At 34.2% G+C, this 18,924-nt stretch overlaps 1 protein-coding gene across 1 annotated transcript in view; it reads right to left on the minus strand.

The window, feature by feature from the left end:
• The window catches only part of LOC144962722 (uncharacterized), a 143,522-nt gene that overhangs the window by 46,305 nt on the left and 78,293 nt on the right, over positions 1-18,924 (minus strand). The window contains exons 7-12 of the mRNA XM_078895916.1: positions 9,688-9,817; positions 8,811-9,133; positions 8,038-8,254; positions 3,285-3,523; positions 1,127-1,256; positions 392-565 (exon numbers count right to left, since the gene is read on the minus strand). Coding sequence (XP_078752042.1) covers positions 392-565; positions 1,127-1,256; positions 3,285-3,523; positions 8,038-8,254; positions 8,811-9,133; positions 9,688-9,817 — 1,213 coding nt within the window. The remainder of the gene's footprint in view (positions 1-391; positions 566-1,126; positions 1,257-3,284; positions 3,524-8,037; positions 8,255-8,810; positions 9,134-9,687; positions 9,818-18,924) is intronic.

The following is an 18,924-nucleotide window of genomic DNA, read 5'->3' on the forward strand; positions in this document are numbered from 1 at the left end:
TTTAAACAAATGGTTGTAACCAATTTAATATATCCTGTGAGGTATATTATTGTATTATTAACCATAAATTTGATCTTGATTAACAATAGGAGTATTAATCAATGCGTTTTCAGTGTGTTGTCGCAATTAATTTCTAAAAATTGTCACCATGTGGAACATCGTAGACACTTTGATTGTGATGCTCTTGGATGTTGAAATTCTTTATTGCTGTGTCATGTAACGCTATCTAAGACTACACAATTGTTTTTCCTGGTCACTTTCTCAATCACTGAAAAATGAAGTAATAATAGCGATATAGGCTAATTACGCGAACTTGTGATTTTGATGTTAAAAAAATATAGTACACGTAGGCGGTCATATCGGTCGGAGTTTGTCAGAACGAGAGACTTACCTCCAACATTTGATTTGTAGCTGTTGCTCTTGGCTACAGTAGCCTTGGTATCCAGGATGTCCTTGAAGCTCTTTCTTTTCTTGTAGAGAATCACCAGGAGAACCAGTAACACGATGCTAAGGACAACACAGCTTATACCTATGGCTATACCCTGGACGCTGTCCCTCTTTGAGCCTTTGAATAAAACAATGTGTTTAATGTGATGGTTCCTCTGAAATGAGGATTATTGATTTAAAATGTTGTCAAAATACAGCAAATAGGGCGAAAGAAATATTATATAATATGATATGGCAAAAACAAAATTCCACATAGATTATTTGACTCTTTGAACATAAATAAAAATAACTGTGATAATTACGGAGAGCAAAATAAATCTCAGTTTATTGTAAAAGGGGGATAGCGATAAGAGGTTGATGACGATGAGAAAATGGAAGGAGGGGTTGACGAGAAGTAACATTAGACAATGATATATAAGGAGGAGAAGAAGGAGAAAGAGGAGGAGGAGGAGGAAGAAGAAGAAGAAGAAGAAGAAGAAGAAGAAGAAGAAGAAGAAGAAGAAGAAGAAGAAGAAGAAGAAGAAGAAGAAGAAAAGACCAAGAAGAAGAATATCGGGAGAAAAATCATCAAAATGGTAGAAACAGCAATAAAATGATATTTTAAACTCTGTAGCACTAACAACAGTAGCCTGTAAATGAAAGACGAGAATGAAAGAAAGAACCCGGCCAAATATCATACCTTGCTTCACATGATACGCTTGGGGTCCTTGGTACATGGGCAAGTTGACATCTGAGGTGTTGAATTCCACAGAGTCCCACAGAAGGTTGCTCTTCCAGGTGATGTTTGGTTGCTTGAAAAACGCTTCCACCTTGAAAGGTTGTTGTAAATAATAGTGTATCTCTCATTAACAAATTAAGGAGAAGGCACCGGTGTAAGATAAAGAACTGAAGAAGTGGGCATTAAAGGGCCCAACAAAGCAAAAAAAGAAAAATACAAGAAATGGTGATGTTTGTTTTTTTTTCTTGTATATTTTTCTTTCTTGCTTTGTCTGGCACCTTTCATACACAGTTGTTCAGTTCTATATCTTATATATCTCATTACAACACGTTCGCATGCATTGTTTCATCAATTCGGTATCAGAACCTCAAATTAATTTGATTTCTCGAAGTAACACTTTTTAACACTTTGATTTCAAAACAATTGAGTCTCATGTCCCAAAACAATAATGGAATGATTGCACCACTGAATAAAACACGTATTTGTCATTTTGAGCAGGCTTGAAAGATTTTGGCAAGATTAGGGTCATTTTAATCGATGGATATTTGAAGTCAAGTCTTCTGGCCAAAAGTTTTAAATACGTATTGTTATCTTTTTTCAGAGCACGACAGTGAGTAGTCAGTGAACCTTGATCTGTGACAGATCAGACAGTAGAGTGACTGTTTCTTTCTACGTGCCTTTCATTCTAGAAGTTGTTTTACATACTAATACATTGCATTGGCCACAGGAATAAAAATAACAAGATTGATTGTGCGGCTTGCCTTTGGTCGGATAGGTCCTGGGTTCAATTCCCGCTCTGTCTGGCGCAAAGTTAAGTCATTGAGTCAGATTTACTCACCGAACCCAGGTATCAAATGAGTGCCTGGTTTTTAACAGCGCTGACGAAATAAATTGTATATTATAGTAGTATTACTAACGACATGACCCGTTCTACCTGTTAACTGTTGCTGTTGGCTTGGGACCCCTTATACAAGCCCTCTGAGCACGTTTTTGTAGATATTGCGCTATTTAAGTGTATAAATTTTGAATATAAATAAATTTGAATTTACTTGGGTCAATTCAGCCTTTTTCAGATCAAATGACTTTCTAATTTTGGTAATTTAGCCCTAATTAGCATATTCGATTTTTTCCCCTTTCTCTTATTCTATATCATTCTTTACTTGTATTCATAAAGATATAAAAGTCATTTGATATAAAACTAGATAGAAGTTGTAGGTTTATAAAAAGGTCAAGTTTAATGTCAATTTGTTGATTAATCTTGAAAACCAGATATATTCATCCATTTCTGGTAACATTGCTTACAATTTTAGAACAGCTAACAATATTATTTCAGTTATCTTATCTTATCCTCTAAAAGGCTATGATAAAATATCCTTTCAATGGCATGATATTGAAACAATCTAAATAAATTACATTTATTTTTTGTTTTTAATATGACAAACATTAATCATATTCGTACCTTAATGAATTCGATTCTTTGTTGACCAATTTCTGAAATTAGCGATTTGTTGTTTCTTTTTCAAATCTAATGATATTCCAATTGTTTACTATAAGATGAACTAAGGAATTTTGTCTAGATTTAGTTTTACGTCTTGAAATATAAATTTCAAACCTCTTGTAAACGTAACAGGAGCGAATGTAAAAAAGGACTACACATAATACAGAGAATAGATAATTTCATATATCTGGATTAAATCCTCACAAAGCCTCTATATCTTAAACTTGGGAGATCTAGAGTTGATAATTTTTCCTCCTATGATATGGGTTGTGACTTTAATCAGTTAACTGCCGAACACTGGAAAAATATGTATTTAACAATCTGACCTTTTAAATCGATCGATATTTGAAGGACGAGTTTTCTGGCCAACTTTTAAATACATATTTCATCAGATACCCAATTAACTGGTTAATCTGTTGCAAAAAGCAAATCCAAACTAATGCTCTCCTAAGGCAATATTATGGTCACGGTGATTTTGTTGGCATAAGCAAGTCGTCTCATTCGAGTGAAGGGACAAAAACAGACTGAGGACCACAGATATATTATAGGATAGTAGTTAGACTTTACGGACATCCCATGTTGAGCCATCCGTTAATTCATTTATGAAACATTTTATCTTACCTGGACCGTGTATTGTTGGTTCTGTTCTAGATTGAGCACAATGTAAGGGACAGGTGTCTCCCTGATGGAAATTAACATTTTGTCCACGCCTTCATTCTTCTGGGCCGTGACGTTGTATGCAATTAACGTCTGATTGGCAACTGGAACCCACGTGAAATTGACTTGCACCAGTGTACGGTCAAAGATGGGAACAAGTTGCATTGATGATATGTTTACAGATAGCTGAACCACTTGAGGTACTGAGGAAAGATAAAGATATCAGGAAATATAACAATACTGAATTCATAATGCTTGGATTAATCTAACTCTCCATTTGATGTTATAATCATGTGAAATCATTAGGGCCTAGAAAACCATCCTGCTTCTTGTAGAAAATTCGTGAACAATAAATCACAGTCTTTATCTTTATCATCTATCTTCTTCTTCTTCTTCTTCTTCTTCTTCTTCTTCTTCTTCTTCTTCTTCTTCTTCTTCTTCTTCTTCTTCACTACTATTCGTACTACGACGACTACGACTACGACTACGACTACGACGACGACTACTACTACTACTACTACTACTACTACTACTACTACTACTACTTCTACTGTTACTACTACTACTACCACTACCAATCCAACTATCACTACCACTGTACAATCACTATCCAAAAGGTAGCAACCAATTGCTACCCACTTTATGAAGATTGAAAAAATAAAGAATCAATGTAAGCAAACCTAACAATTGGCATGGTTTGATGACTATCTGAACAACGATGGGAATATTAATCTTGACAAGATCGGATTGTTTTCTTGAAGGTTAAATAAAGATAAAGTCAACGGAGTACTTGATAAGCGTTGTAGACTCTTTACGTTTTCCTGTCCGGTGCATACCTGCGTTTGTTACAAGTTACAAGCATGATTTCTATCTAAATCGCCTACATCTTTCTTGGCTGTTCCTTCGTTGTTTATGAGTATTTTATTTCCCTAGACACTTCCATGCTTATGCAGGAGTGGCGTTCCTTTTTTAGATAACATTCAAATGCAAAGAAACAGCTGTTGTAAAAAAGACATCCTGCTTACACTCTCATTGAACTTGTTACAATATTTTTTAGCACATATTGAAATCTCACTTGAATGCCGACTGTATTGTTTGTATAGTATTACTTTTGTTTCCATGTTTAATTTGGACTACATGTTCATTATATAATTCATTATCTGTAAAGCGCGTTGGGATGTTTGGTTCGTGGAAAGCGCTCAACAAGTGTCATTTATTATTATTATTATTATTATTATTATTATTATTATTATTATTATTATTATTTTTTATTATTTATTATTATTATTATTATTATTATTATTTTATTTATTATTATTATTATTTATTATTATTATTATTTTTTTATTATAATATTATTTATCACCTATCATCATCATCATCGTCATCATCGTCATCATCATCATTATTATCATCATTATCTTCGTTATGACCATCATTATCTAGTTGAAATCTCTATTTTTTAGTCATGAAATTAAAAATTTTTTACTGCTATTCTCGACACAAAGGACAGTTGTAAACACACTGAATATTTTATTTAACAACCGAAATAAATATTAGGTATAAAAAACTCAATTGATACCGCATCTAATTCGTTATCCTCGAGCTTAAAGCTTAACTCCGGTCAATAACCTCGTCTTATTATTTTTCTATGCTAGAACTGTTTTCATTGTTTATAATTATTAACCTGAAGCATCACGATAAAGCTTACAAAAAAGCAACAATAAAACAATTATTCACACGTTGAATAAACCTAGATATATAATGAGAACAATTTTGTAAGCAATCGTTTGTGTCATAATGACATCTTAATGCTTCAAGTATGATTTGGAAAATATCGACTATGCCGACAAAGCCATTTGTGAAGCATCGACTCAAAACGGTATGATATTCGGCTAAATCAGATGCCTCAAAAAGAAAACAGGTATGAAATGTGTGAGATCAAATCCCTTATCCAGACCAAGGCCAAATCCTCATGGAACAAGAAGCACCAAGAATATGAAAAATGACCCCATGAAATGTCTCACAGGACAAGATCAAGTTGTCATTTTCAGACTTCGCTGCGCACATAACCAACACCACTTGTTCAAAGCTTTAAGATTGGAGAAACAGACATTTGTGAATGTCGAAAGGGGAGCATGATGCCACACGTGTTTTGCAGGACTGTACAAAGTACAATGAGCAAAGGACGACCATTTGGCTTGAGAAGACTACGCTAAAGCCGAAGCTCTATGAGTCTCAACACAAGCTTGGGAATACCATTCCTGCATCTTGTTGTGGACTAGACTTTGCTGATTGGGTCGATCGTCATAACATAGTTGTGTGAAACCATAAGAGGCTGCTGCATCTTGTTGACCTTCAGCCATAAAGACATCATGAGGGGAAATAAGAAGAAGGAGGGGGGGGGGAGGAGAAGAAGAAGAAGAAGAAGAAGAAGAAGAAGAAGAAGAAGAAGAGAAGAAGAAGAAGAGAAGAAGAAGAAGAGAAGAAGAAGAAGAAGAAGAAGAAGAGAGAAGAAGAGAAGAAGAAGAAGAAGAAGAAGAGAGAGAGAAGAGAAGAAGAAGAAGAAGAGAAGAGAAGAAGAGAGAAGAGAAGAAGAAGAAGAGAAGAAGAAGAAGAGAGAAGAAGAGAGAGGAGAAGAAGAAGAAGAAGAAGAAGAAGAAGAAGAAGAAGAAGAAGAAGAAGAAGAAGAAGAAGAAGAAGAAGCCAAAAAAGGATTTTATTTAAAAAAATAAATGAAAAGAAACGTGAAATTATATCTTTTTTTTTTGTCAGCTTAAGACGTAAGCGTTTATTGCTCGAAACGACGATGGGATAAACGATAATATTATTATTATACTCTTTTCATCTCTTCGGGTCAGCTTTAAGTAGAAACAAAAACAATTTCACAAATTCAAAATGAACAAAAATACATATGGAGGATGGTTTTGAATACAATCCCTTCTTAAGGCTACGTTTCAGGTTAAATTTCTTTTAAACTTCAACTGAAATATGTAGTCAGAAGTGTTCCTTGTTGCGTCTTTCTTCGTAAAAACTATAATATATTAATTTCAGTTCAATAATGTAACAGTCCTTGGCTTCATGCAACTTAATATTAAACTTGGAAACTGCGTCTCATTTTCGCCAATCTTGCTAATCTATGATTATCATATATTTTTATTGTTACGCTACCTTTCGTTCTTATAAACCTATAATACAATGATCTTATTGTGATGGAAAACATAGCAATATAATATTTCTTCCCTTTGCGTTGTAAGTAAGATACAAATGGCATAAATTAATTTATGTGTGAATGATTGGTGACTAAATGATTTTTAAAAAGCAAAGGATAGTTGGATTGCAGGGTTACAATATTGTTTATAGTGTGATCGAACAGCAAATGTAAGCATACATAACAGAGTATACTACCTTTCTCTGAAAGAAAAAAATATTTTCAAAATCTCGGCCAGTAGATTCGTCCTTTTATAATCGATCGATTAAAATGACTTCGGAGTCCCAGGTTTGAGAGTTGTTGTTTTTTGTTGTTTTTTTTTGACAAGATGAAAGGGGGGGGGGGGTCATTATAATTGATCGATATTTGAAAGACAAGGTTTCTGGCCAAAGCATGAGAAATGTGTTGTTTTATTTTTGAGAGTATGGCAGTTTACACCACTGCCTCTTTTTTCTGACCTGACTTGAAGGTGAAGTTTCGAAAGCATTCGAAACATGGTCTCTTTATAATGCCATTTTATATTAACACACGTTATAATAACCTTTTTTTCAGTTATAGCTTTCAGTCTCACTTTCCTGTTTTATCTGAGAGTGAATTGTGTCCAGTTCCTTCCCCTCTCGTTCATATGAATTGATGACGATCGAACTTGGAACTGGCCCTGACACTGCTTTAGTGGTATTGCGTAGAAAATGAACAAATAAACAAACAAGTGCTTGCTCTTTCTCTTCATCGGCAATAGAAATAAATATGATGCAGATCAATATAAATACCATCGCCATTGTTGTTTATTGACAACAGATGTGTGATCCACTTTTACCTACAACTACAACCAAACCATTGCCGATTGTTTCGCGATACTGACTGCTAATAATAATTATTCTACATCTAAGACCTTCTATTGTTACTCATCGTTACCCATGGCTGACACCTTTAGTAAACTGTCTTGGGGTTTATAGTATGTTGGCTCGCCCCTGTAATAAATTAATAGGCCATGTATACCTTGCTATTTCATTTTTCTTTTGGATGGAAATATATATATATATATATATAATATATATATATATATATATATATATATATATATATATACTTATTCTCATTGTTTGTGTTGCTATTGCAGCAGCAGCGAATGTGGCCAATTGTCGATGTTTGACGGAAACAGCCAACTCTTGCCGCAATATCTAAGTCGACTTAGATATGGATGAATAATATTTGGTTACGTTGTGTATATAATGGACGTAATAATGTGTCAAATGCAGCTTTTTATCCCATCAGGAGAATGATAAATAAAGCATGCATTAGAAAGCGTATAAAATATGATAAAGACGTAAAAATACAATTGTATCGTGCAAACCTAAGGGGCTGAGATCGGTTTGAGATAAAGATCTGAAAAGATGTGCATGGAAGAGTGCTAGACCAACTAGAAAAAATACATCCCCAAAAATTAGACTAATTCAGCTTGTTTTGTCATGCATGTTCATCATTATCTATTGTCAAGTCACTTACTAGGTGCATCGTCTCTTGCTTTCTTGATAGGTATTGACGGGAGGTCTTCTTCTTCGATCTCGTCGAGACAGCGACTCCACTGCAATTTATCAGGCTCTAGACAAGGAGATGTTTTGAATACGATCTCTGTCTTGACTCGATAGTCTTCAGCCATGTGAATCACCAGTTGGTACAAACTGTTGAATTTCAGAGGCGGTTCTCGGATGTTGTATATCACCTGTAGATTTAATCAAGATTTTTATTGGAAATACCAAATTGTTTGTGACCAGAAATTGTCCAAATTGAATAAAGAACATAATACGTGACATAGAATATTTTGATCTAGCCAACACGATAGATTAGAGATCAACATTTGTTTTAATATTCGACGAAACTGCATTATCCGTCTATTGATCACTTGTCTTCTTCATGTGATGTTTGGTGGATATGTTTATAATAGGTTTCATCGGGACTTGTTTATCGGTAAATAATTTATATACAGAAACGCATCACTTCAATGTCCATTCGCCTAAGTCTAATTACAGTCGTTGACATTTATGTATATAAATCTATTTAGAGACTCAGATGTGCCTCCGAATCCTCATATTGATATTGATTCCATCAGCGTTAACAGGAAAAAGAATTAATTGTATTTTCTAATCCTATCTAATGCATTCTAAGTATTTAGTATTTTCAAATATGACAGTAGAACACACATGCAATATCAGATTTTATATTGAATGTGATTGAATCAAACTAAATGCAAAACAAACAAATAAATGGTTTGTACTTACTGTTTCATTCCCTTTAGTAAATACAGTTGCTCCATAACTGTCCCTAGGATACGAGCACATGGGCGTGAAGTCGTAAGCTTTAACGCAGCTCAAAAAGATCCATCGAATATAATAGGCTCGTTCAGTATCAGTAGCAAGCCATTCCATGCCACGGAAGCGAACCTCAGCTTTTTGGATCTTGTGCCGAGAACCATCCATCCATCTCACCACCTCCGTCTTGAGACTAAGTGTAGCGTTGATTTCACTCACAGACCGGAGGTACCAACTGGCTTCTTTTTCTTTACGTAGTTTCCGGTATTTTGGTCCCGATGGATCGCTGAATTCTGGAATTTTAAATAGATATCATGTCAGTTAATTTTCTAGCATTATGAAGTTTGTTATCGTTATGATAGGTTTATGGATGGAAATTTCATGATATGTCATAAACAAAGAAACGTGAATTGATTCACATCTTGTTTTATTTTGACATATTCAAGATAAGACATGACAATTACCTGCCTTTGTTGATACCTTCAATCAGCAGGAATAGATGATAACAGTATCTTTATAATGCTGAGGATAATATTTTCGTTTTTCGTGCAATGTGTCATGTTAACTTGTCTCATCAATTTTGAGTCTTGTAGTCATTTCTGCGTTAGTTATTAGAATATCCAAATGAGTAGAAACAATTTTAAAATTCATAAACGTGCAAAAAAAAAGATCAAAATGGTACAGCAATTGCAAACAATGAATTGACATTCACGAGCAATCCATCGTTGGATTATACTGTATTTATCGATGATAAAGACACTATTACACGTTGATGACGAAATTGGAAGTTAAACCCAATGTTCATGTTTCCAACACTTGTTACAAAATGATGAGATGCATATCTTACCTCCCAGTTCTATGGTGTTGGCCTTGAACTCCACCTGTGCAATCTGACCTCCTTGATATATAGCAATCAGAAGGAACTCCGGAGACAGCGGAAGAGCGTCGAGTTCTATTCGGACACTTGTAGACAACACCTGGAGACAACAAAATGAAACATGAATGAATGGTTTGAATAAATCTTTATGCAAATCAGAATATGAGTCGACAAGGAAAAATCGGGATATTTTTTATGAGGTGTTCTCTTGACCAGAGCTCATAGTGCAATGGCATTGTAAAGATCTTTCTCATTAACTTGTTTTGTGGACCTGGAGGGTTTGGAGGGAATAGATGTTGTCCCAGGTCTAGAACTTGATGAAGTTCAAAAATTAGTTAATGTTGAAACAACTTTCCCAAAGTCGGTGACGACTTTTTTCCAAATTTTTAAGTAAAAAAACATCATCCAAATCAGCACCACTGTTTCACAGTAACTCATAGAATACTTAGGGAATCATACTGAATATAAAATATCAAGCAATATTAAAAAGCCGTTATGTTTCTTTCCTTTCTGGTTGACATGAGTTTTAAGTCAGATTAATCCGGAATTGTATTGGTGTTATTCTTATTGGTATTTTTCCTTTATTTGTAAATTATAAGAATATGAAGTTATATACCTTAAATGATGAAATATCACGTAGCGTCTGATAAGAAAATGATAGCGCCAAATTAATGTAATTAATTAACAAAAACATTCCCAGATTAAAATTGCAAGCCCACGGGTTCATTTTGTTCATACTTTTAAAACATATGGTTCATAAAAATAAGCAAAAAATTTAAAGCGTGGTTTCCTTTTCCCCTCAATTCTCATTTTACTTTGCTTTTATTACCCAGGTGTATAGTATAGCCTAAGCAATAATCTTTTCTAATGTAATGATCTGTTCTTGTTTCCAACACCCCTTCCCTCCTCTTTCCTGATAAATATGCTATCTGGTTACACTACCATCTGATTTTCATAAGAGATGCGACTTCTCATCCCTCCTTCTTAACCCCCTGGATGAACTCAGCATGCAAGAATATGAAACGAAAACAGATCGCAGTGCGTAGTGAACTCGGGTCCGAACAAAACACACTTGAAACAACAGCATGGCACCTAGCCAATGTGGTGTCATGCACTTGACTAAATCAAAACTCGTGCAGACTGAATTTATTTGACCTCATTGGTTCTCAACAATATTTTTTCAAACTTGGCGACGCTCATGAAAGGTCATAAGAAATTATGAAGAGCCTACCAAAGGATGGTTGAAAAGTTCAAATATGTTTGACACCAAACATGTCTTGAATACACAGTCTCCTGGTTTGGTCTCTACAAATATCATAGATTTGTTTATTTTTTTCCTTATAAGTCTGGTTTAAAGTTCTCAACACTTTACTTTTTTCCTCGATGTTATTATATTCATACTATTTGTATTTTCTTAAATTTTCGGTGTATAATTCGTATTGGTTTTAGTTAAACTGCTTTATTTTTATTTTTATTTTTCGTATTTTATCTCTGTCTTTTTAAACATTATTTGATGTTGTTTTTATTTTCCTGGCGGATGGGTGTTATCAAGTTTAACTAGTCTAAATCACTTCTTTGATTTTCAGTTTCTTGACCGTCCTTATCCTTGAGTGGTGATCCTTTCATTCCGTTTTGCCTGTTACTTGGTTAACGGATTATCAAACAAAATTTAACACCAAAGCGGTATAAAGTTTGTTATAAAAATATTTTTTTCAAATAATGATGAGTCTTTGTATCAAATATCAGGTATTTAATGAAACAATGTATTAATTTCGTCATTGATTCAGTTCAATAATGATATACATTTTGATAAGAAATGTTTTACAACGACAGATCAAACATTGTGAATTCGAGAAAATACTAGACTGATTGTTTCAGATATGAAACAAAACTCAATATTGTTATTTATTGGAATCCATATTTTGCATTTTCCATTTCGCCTGCTTGTTTAATATAAATGGTTGTTTTTGAAACATTCATTGATTCGGGTGGATGGATCCGCTATTTGGGGATATTTTTTTTGTTTTTGAGATAATTTCCCTGTTATCGATCGTTCTTGTTTGTTATCGCATGAGTGTTTGTTATTTGTACTTCATATACCTAATTTTCCTTTTATAGATTGACAATTTGTAGATGCATTTTTGCTGCGTTGCCGTCAAAAAATCATGGTTGATTTCTATTACAGGAATATGATGACATAATGCTCTCCTTATAAGGTTAACGACATGTATAACTTTATTGTATTACCATATTATGTGTACATTATAAGGCATGGCATCATATCACGCAGCGAGTAGAGAAAATTCAAGCAGTTTGGAGCTTACTTTTGATCTTTATTTAACAAGTTCTTTCAACTCAAGCATATAAAGTCCTTTACTTCTCAATTTTGATTGTGGTTTTTAATGTCAATGTTGTGGAGGTGAACATTGTCAAAATATTAACAAAAAGCTTTTTATCGTTTTGGCCGAACACTTCATAATATGTCTGTAGATTAATATAAAACCAGCTTTTCTAAGAATGTGAAACATCAGACTTCAATGAAGCTGCAAAAGGAGTCATTGCTATTTTGCCACCCAGGTCTATTATTGGACTTTTGAGTATTTCGCATAAAATCAGATTTCCTATTCATATAAAGATTCCGAAATTGGTTGTAATATTCATTCAACTCCTAAAAATAAAACAAACTAATTAGATAGTTGTAATATTTCGTGTTCTATATTTATTCTGGGAAGTCGTTCACGCTCCACTTTATTTTATCATTGAATTCAAATTTTGATGCTATTTTTGCTGCGCTTTTATGAAATGAATAAAATTTCATCGCGTTTTTAAATATTGGAGCTGAGCACTTCATTGTAGAATTATTTTTGGAGCTATCGTGATACTTCGAGAAATAGAAAAATAATAGTCATATATTTATATATCAAGAATGAGAACATGGGAAATATGAATTTTTGACATATACCCAATAAGAATAATGCGAAAAGTAATGCTATATAGGTAATATCAAAACCTATGATGTAAACAGACTGTGTTTTATCATCATGTCAGAACATGACGCTACAGAGATTGTCTTGTTTTCTCAACAAACATCATCGACACCTTCTCCTACATCAAGAGAAATATTCTCCGTTAACTAGTTAACTGCTGTTCTTTAGAAAGACACGTATTTAAAAATTTGGCCAAAATCTCGTCTTTCAAATATCGATGGACTTAAATGGCCCTCGTTATGGCAAAAACTCACAGATCTGAGACTTCGTGACGTCCTAGGTTTGAGATTGTTTGGCAAGATGAGAGTCATTTAAATCTAGCGATATTTGAAGGACGAGTTTCCGGGCCAAATTTTTAAATACGTATCTCTACAGAGTACGGCAGTTAACTGGTTAAGAATAATAAAGTAGTGCCAAGAGTTGAGTTTTCCTCGGTAGTATGACCTACAAACCTTGTATTAACCGTCTTGCATTGTAGTCTGAAGTATTAGGTAAGTGGGAGTTATCAGCCCCTTTCAAACAAATTACCATTGGATTAAACGTCTACAAAATTCAATTTACCTAAATTTACTCGACTTTTATTCTACTTTAATGACATGACAAAAAGATCTAGTTTCCAATCATAACATTAAAAATATGATTCAAAGCTGATGTAAGCTAACAGGGGTTGAGTGTAATGTACATAATATACTTGCAGGTCTGATAACCGAACGCAATTATGGGCTCGTTTATCATTGCTGCAATGAATATTATTTTGGTTTAGTCTGAGAGTATTATCATTACAACAATGGGCCCATTGCAATTTCGGTTCTCGGACCTGCAAATGCGTACACGCCAGTTGAGTGACATTATATATCACAAGTACACCATTGTAAACTCTCCTCAAAATTCTCACATAGAGAATATGGGTTGCTGTATTGGGTAAGAGACATTTCAGATAGCATTCTGTGATAAAAGTGCCCGGGTCAAATTTTTGCTCCTTGAACGTGATGACAACGTTATTTGTAAAGAGCTTCCAAAACTCTCATGGCCTTTCGAACAAAATTCATACAGCATTGTAGAAGCTTAAACGGGAGATGCTAAGATCGCGGGTCTTACTACTATTTACACGTTTGGAGTGATATAATTAGAATTTTTAAATTAAAAACCGGAACCCCTTCTGGTTTAAACTGAAAAATAAACAAGTTAAAATGTGACCCATCGCCTCAAAACGGTATTATGTCGACATGACAAATGGCCAAAATTGGAGTTTCAAATCAAAATCATCAGAAATAAGATATTTTAACCAGTAAGGTGCCATGCCATTTCCGGGAAAAAAACATGTAGATATTTTAGAATTTGGCCAGAAAACTCGTCCTTCAAATAACGATTGATTTAAATGACCCTCACTTTGGAAAAAAAAAAAACTCTCACACTTCGCTAAGTCTCGTGTTTGAGAGCTTTTTTCAAAGATGAGGCTCATTTAAATCGATCGATATTTGAAGGAGGAGTCTCCATGGCCAAATGTTTTAATAGTTGCTTTTCCAGGGTACGGAGCTATCTGGCTAAGAGCACATACAGTTTTATCTATTTCACTCTGGAGAGCGTATAAATTTGGCCATTCTTTTGGTATTTGGCTATTGATTCAGATGTTTTAGCATTAAAATCACCATGATATGATACCGATTCGAGACAATGGTTCCCAAATTAAATGTGATGAACAAAATCATTGTTTAAGATATACAATGTTAAATGGTGATTTGATGGCAATCAATGCTCGTGATGCTTTAGCATTACAATCACCACGATATGATACCGATTCGAGAAAAATGGGTCACAAATTAAATGTGATGAACAAAATTATTGTTTAAGACACACAATGTTAAATGATATTTGTGACAATCAATGCTCGTGACGTGTGTGCGAACCCCAATATTGTTATTATTATACATTACACCTAGTGCTAATCATGATGATTACTGTTATCACTTAGATATTCTCCTTGCTAATCTTGCAGTCGCGTAAATGATCGAAGGCTGCATAACTGACGAGCTCGCTGTGGCATGTTATGATTTGGAAAAAAGTAATATAATTATCTTTCATAATGCACCGCTGAAAAAAAATGTCAAAAATTAAACAAATAAAAACGAGTGTCAATACTCTAATTTTACCAATGTAGTTTATTTATTTTTAACAAATTAAAGAAATGACCTTGTCGGTATTATATTTATTCGAATCCGTCTCTCTCTCTCTCTCTCTCTCTCTCTCTCTCTCTCTCTCTCTCTCTCTCTCTCTCTCTCTCTTTCTCTCTCGTTCTCTCTCTTTCTCTCTCTCTCTCTCAATACCTATCTATTTCTCTGTATATTTATCTATCGTATCTCTCTCTCTCTCTCTCTCTCTCTCTCTCTCTCTCTCTCTCTCTCTCTCTCTCTCTCTCTCTCTCTCTCTCTCTCTCTCTCTCTAACTCTAAACATAAAAATCGCCACCACCACCTCAGAGACAGAACCTCCCTGTCTGTAATTTGACGTCAGTTCCAGGTCGGTTGTGCTCTCACTTCATCCTATTAATTTATCACCCCGCGCACGCACCACATTTAGAACGGACAATAGATCTCATTGTCTGTAAGAAAGGTAGTTGGTTTTTATCAACGGCATTATCACAATTTATCGTCATCGACATTGCCACAGAAATAAAATAAACGGTCGTATCAGAACAGGCTGTTCAGAAGCACACTGCCAAAACTACTTTTTTCCCACTCTGACCAAATTATTTTAGACATCAATGAATTAAACCGAACCTCGCATGAACTTGTCAAAATTCTTAATTTATCCAATTTCCAAGAATTTTGATTTAAGACTTTTCTGACAAGTTTAGGTCGTCATCTTAATTCACATATTAGTATAAGAACAATTTTGGCCAAAATGAAAGATGTTGTTTTACGGGTGCACGAAACAGGCTGTTGTAGTTTATGTCTGTCTGAGGTTTATTCGTGCCATTTATTCCATGAACTTTGAACGCATCTGTCTTTGGTTGCGTTGTACTCTCATTCTCCCGCCAAATTCTCTCATGTTTGTCAGTCAGTGCAGTTGATTACAAACCGCTTTCCATGTTTAATAAATGAATTTCTAATACCAATTAAACAACTTCCGAAATAAGAACTGTTAAACAGTGGGGGAGGGGGGGGGGGTGAGTAAAGAGGAGTTACAAAGAACTGAGATGCATCTCAAAATAACCGTATTATTTTTTTTTCTTTAAAGATTATTTTTAATTCCCCAACCGTATTAGTAACATCTTTCTTTTTCTTTCTTTCTCTCGATTTTTAGAATGTTTTTTTTTTCTTTTCGCCAGATAGTTTCCTTTTCGTAACAATAATGCACTTGATAGTGTCCGATTGTACTAAAATCATAAGTAATGCAACAAACAGACTAGACATGTGCCATTGTTTTAATTTCTAATATAACCTTCTGTTTCTATTGCTAATTTGTTTTGGGTTTTAAAGAAATGTTCCTTGGTTTTTATATTTTTTTCTTTTCGTTTGCTTGTCTTTTTTGTTTATTGATTTTTTAAAAATAAAAAAATAATAATATCAGCGCAAATCATTGATTCTGTTAACCATATAGGAACAAACACTAAAATATATCGAACAACTTGTTTATAATAATAGGTTCTATCAAATTGCCAACTACTGCGTGTTCACCAATACCTTGCCCTCTTTCTTCAACATCAAAAATTTCTTCTTTGGAATCTTCATAACCTATGCTTGTTTACTCACCCCACTGCCTGCTACGATGCTGAGTGACCGCCGTGGTCCACATTAAAACAAGAGCCGTGTTTTCTGGTAAGGGCGTGTTTCTACAACAAACATCATAGCGTTTTCATGCTGTCAAGAATTGCCCTAAACCTGGAGTGAAGCTATGCGAGGCATGTGGTGTCCAGAACAGAGAAGGACATTCAGGGAATTACCCTCACAGTTACTCAGTATTTACCATTTGAAAAGTACCAAAATCAACACTATCCTCACTTCGCCGACATGCAAGGGAGTCCATCTCGTCTGAGCGACCAAGCAGCACCTTTGAAATTTTCATCGTCTTTCAATTATGTCTACTTTATTTTTATCTTTTTTTTTGTTGCAACTTATATGTCTCATTTACACTTTTTTATTACACTTTCTAAGTTTTTCTTTCTTCTTGTTTTTGAAGTTCCGTGATCTTTCAGAGCTCTTGGCATTCCCCATCACTATCATGACCTTCTTTTTCGTGTTTTGTTCAGAATTAATGTTTGATTCCTAGGCCTGTCTAGTGGTTTGAGGGTATTTTGTGGTATGTGTAGGGTGAACAAAATGGAAGACGGCAGATGTGCCTGATTTGTTTTCTCCTGGTAAGGTGAGAGGATAAAATTGGATAAAGGCAGTCGATGATAGGGTTCACCGTTTAACCCAGCTGAAACCTTTTGGTTTAATGGTGCGACTACGAGTTCACAATATTTCTAGAATTGGACTAAAAGTGTGAAGGATAAAGCAAAGAAAAATGATCGAAATTATCTGTTTCATTTAAAAACGATTGTCTGACAAAATGAATCATGGGTATTTTAAATTATTTCATAGAAGAAGATTTTAAAATTAAAAATAAAGAAAGGAAGAAAGGAAGAAAGAAAACATGACATAAAAGAAGAGAGAGGATACAGAGGAGTATAGAAGGTGGGACAATGAGAATGAGGAAAGACATAGGAATTAGGGAGGATGGGCTAGCCGTTAGCAGGCAGAGGAAGGGAAAGATGAGGAGGTGAGGCAGGATGATGAGAGAAGAAGAAAGAATTTCAAAATATAATTCTATGATTGATGACGATGAAGAAGAAGAAGAAGAAGAAGAAGAAGAAGAAGAAGAAGAAGAAGATGATGATGATGAAGAAGATGATGATGATGATGTGGTGATGATGGTTGCGTGAGATTTATATTCTATCATTGTTGATGAAGAAAATGAGGAGGAGGAGGAGGAGGAGGATGAGGAATAATAATAATAATAAGAAGAAGAAGAAGAAGAAGAAGAAGAAGAAGAAGAAGAAGAAGAAGAAGAAGAAGAAGAAGAAGAAGAAGAAGAAGAAGAAGCGGTAAACGAAAGAGAAAAAGTACAATTTAAAGAAGGTTCTGTCACTTGCAAGTCCTAGAATACGAAACAATAAATAATATTCTACTCGTAAATATCTGTCACAATATCGGGTAGGGAAAAGGTTCTCTAGGTCGGGAGGTTTGGTGATTTAGTTGACGACAAATTGGTAGTGACGTGCTAAAAGGGTGCATTGTAGAAAGTTTCATAGCCATGTTCGTGTTCGTTATGTCGTGTATAAATCACAAAGCTTTCGTTTGTCATTGAACAAGCCTAAAGTCACATAAGATTATAATCTGAAATATTTATGTACGTTTTAGAAATTTATAGTTAAATAGGGAAGGGGGGTTCGTTTCATTAAATATAAAAAGAACTCTTCGATAATGTCGAATTCATGTATAAGATTACTTAAACCCGTCATCTACAAAAACAACACTCCATAAAGAGGTAAGAATATCATATAACTGAAATATCACGCTCATTACATAATATATTATAACATTCAAATGGATACAGTCGCATTCATTACTTTTCTACATGAGATTGGTCTTTATTGCGACTGGAGTGGATCATGATTTTATTTTGCTATGGTCTTATATGTTTCAGAAACAGATTGACTTGAACAGTGCAGTACAATGTCGATGGTCAGACATGTTGTAAATTGATTGAAACCATTTCCTCGTTATTCATTATATCGGTTTACACTTTTTAAAATTAAGTAACCAGTCTACACGACGTCTACTTATTTTTCAGGTCTAATAATCAAAATTGTTATGCGCTCATTGTTTTAATGGAAATACTCTCAAATCAACGCAAAATTGTGTCCATTACAACAATGATAAACCAACGCCATAATTGCATATATTACAAATTCAGTAAAGAGAAAGAAATTAACCTTATTATAACAATTATTCAAAGTTAGGCATGGTTTATTTTTGTCAACAAATTTGACAATTTTATTACAAATAAATGGATATGGTCTTTAAGAGTGGTTTAAAATCGATTGGTGAGTCATCACTATAAATATCTTTACAATATACAACGACTTGAAGGTTTTAAATTCCGACATATTATATTTTAGTTATTAAAAGCTTTTTTTTTTTGTCACGAGATATTCCTTGTTGTGTTCGCCAACGCAA

This window comes from Berghia stephanieae, chromosome 1 (assembly GCF_034508935.2).
Source record: "Berghia stephanieae isolate SIO BIC M18660-M18661 chromosome 1, UCSD_Bste_1.3, whole genome shotgun sequence".
Classification (NCBI taxonomy): Eukaryota; Metazoa; Mollusca; class Gastropoda; order Nudibranchia; family Aeolidiidae; genus Berghia; species Berghia stephanieae.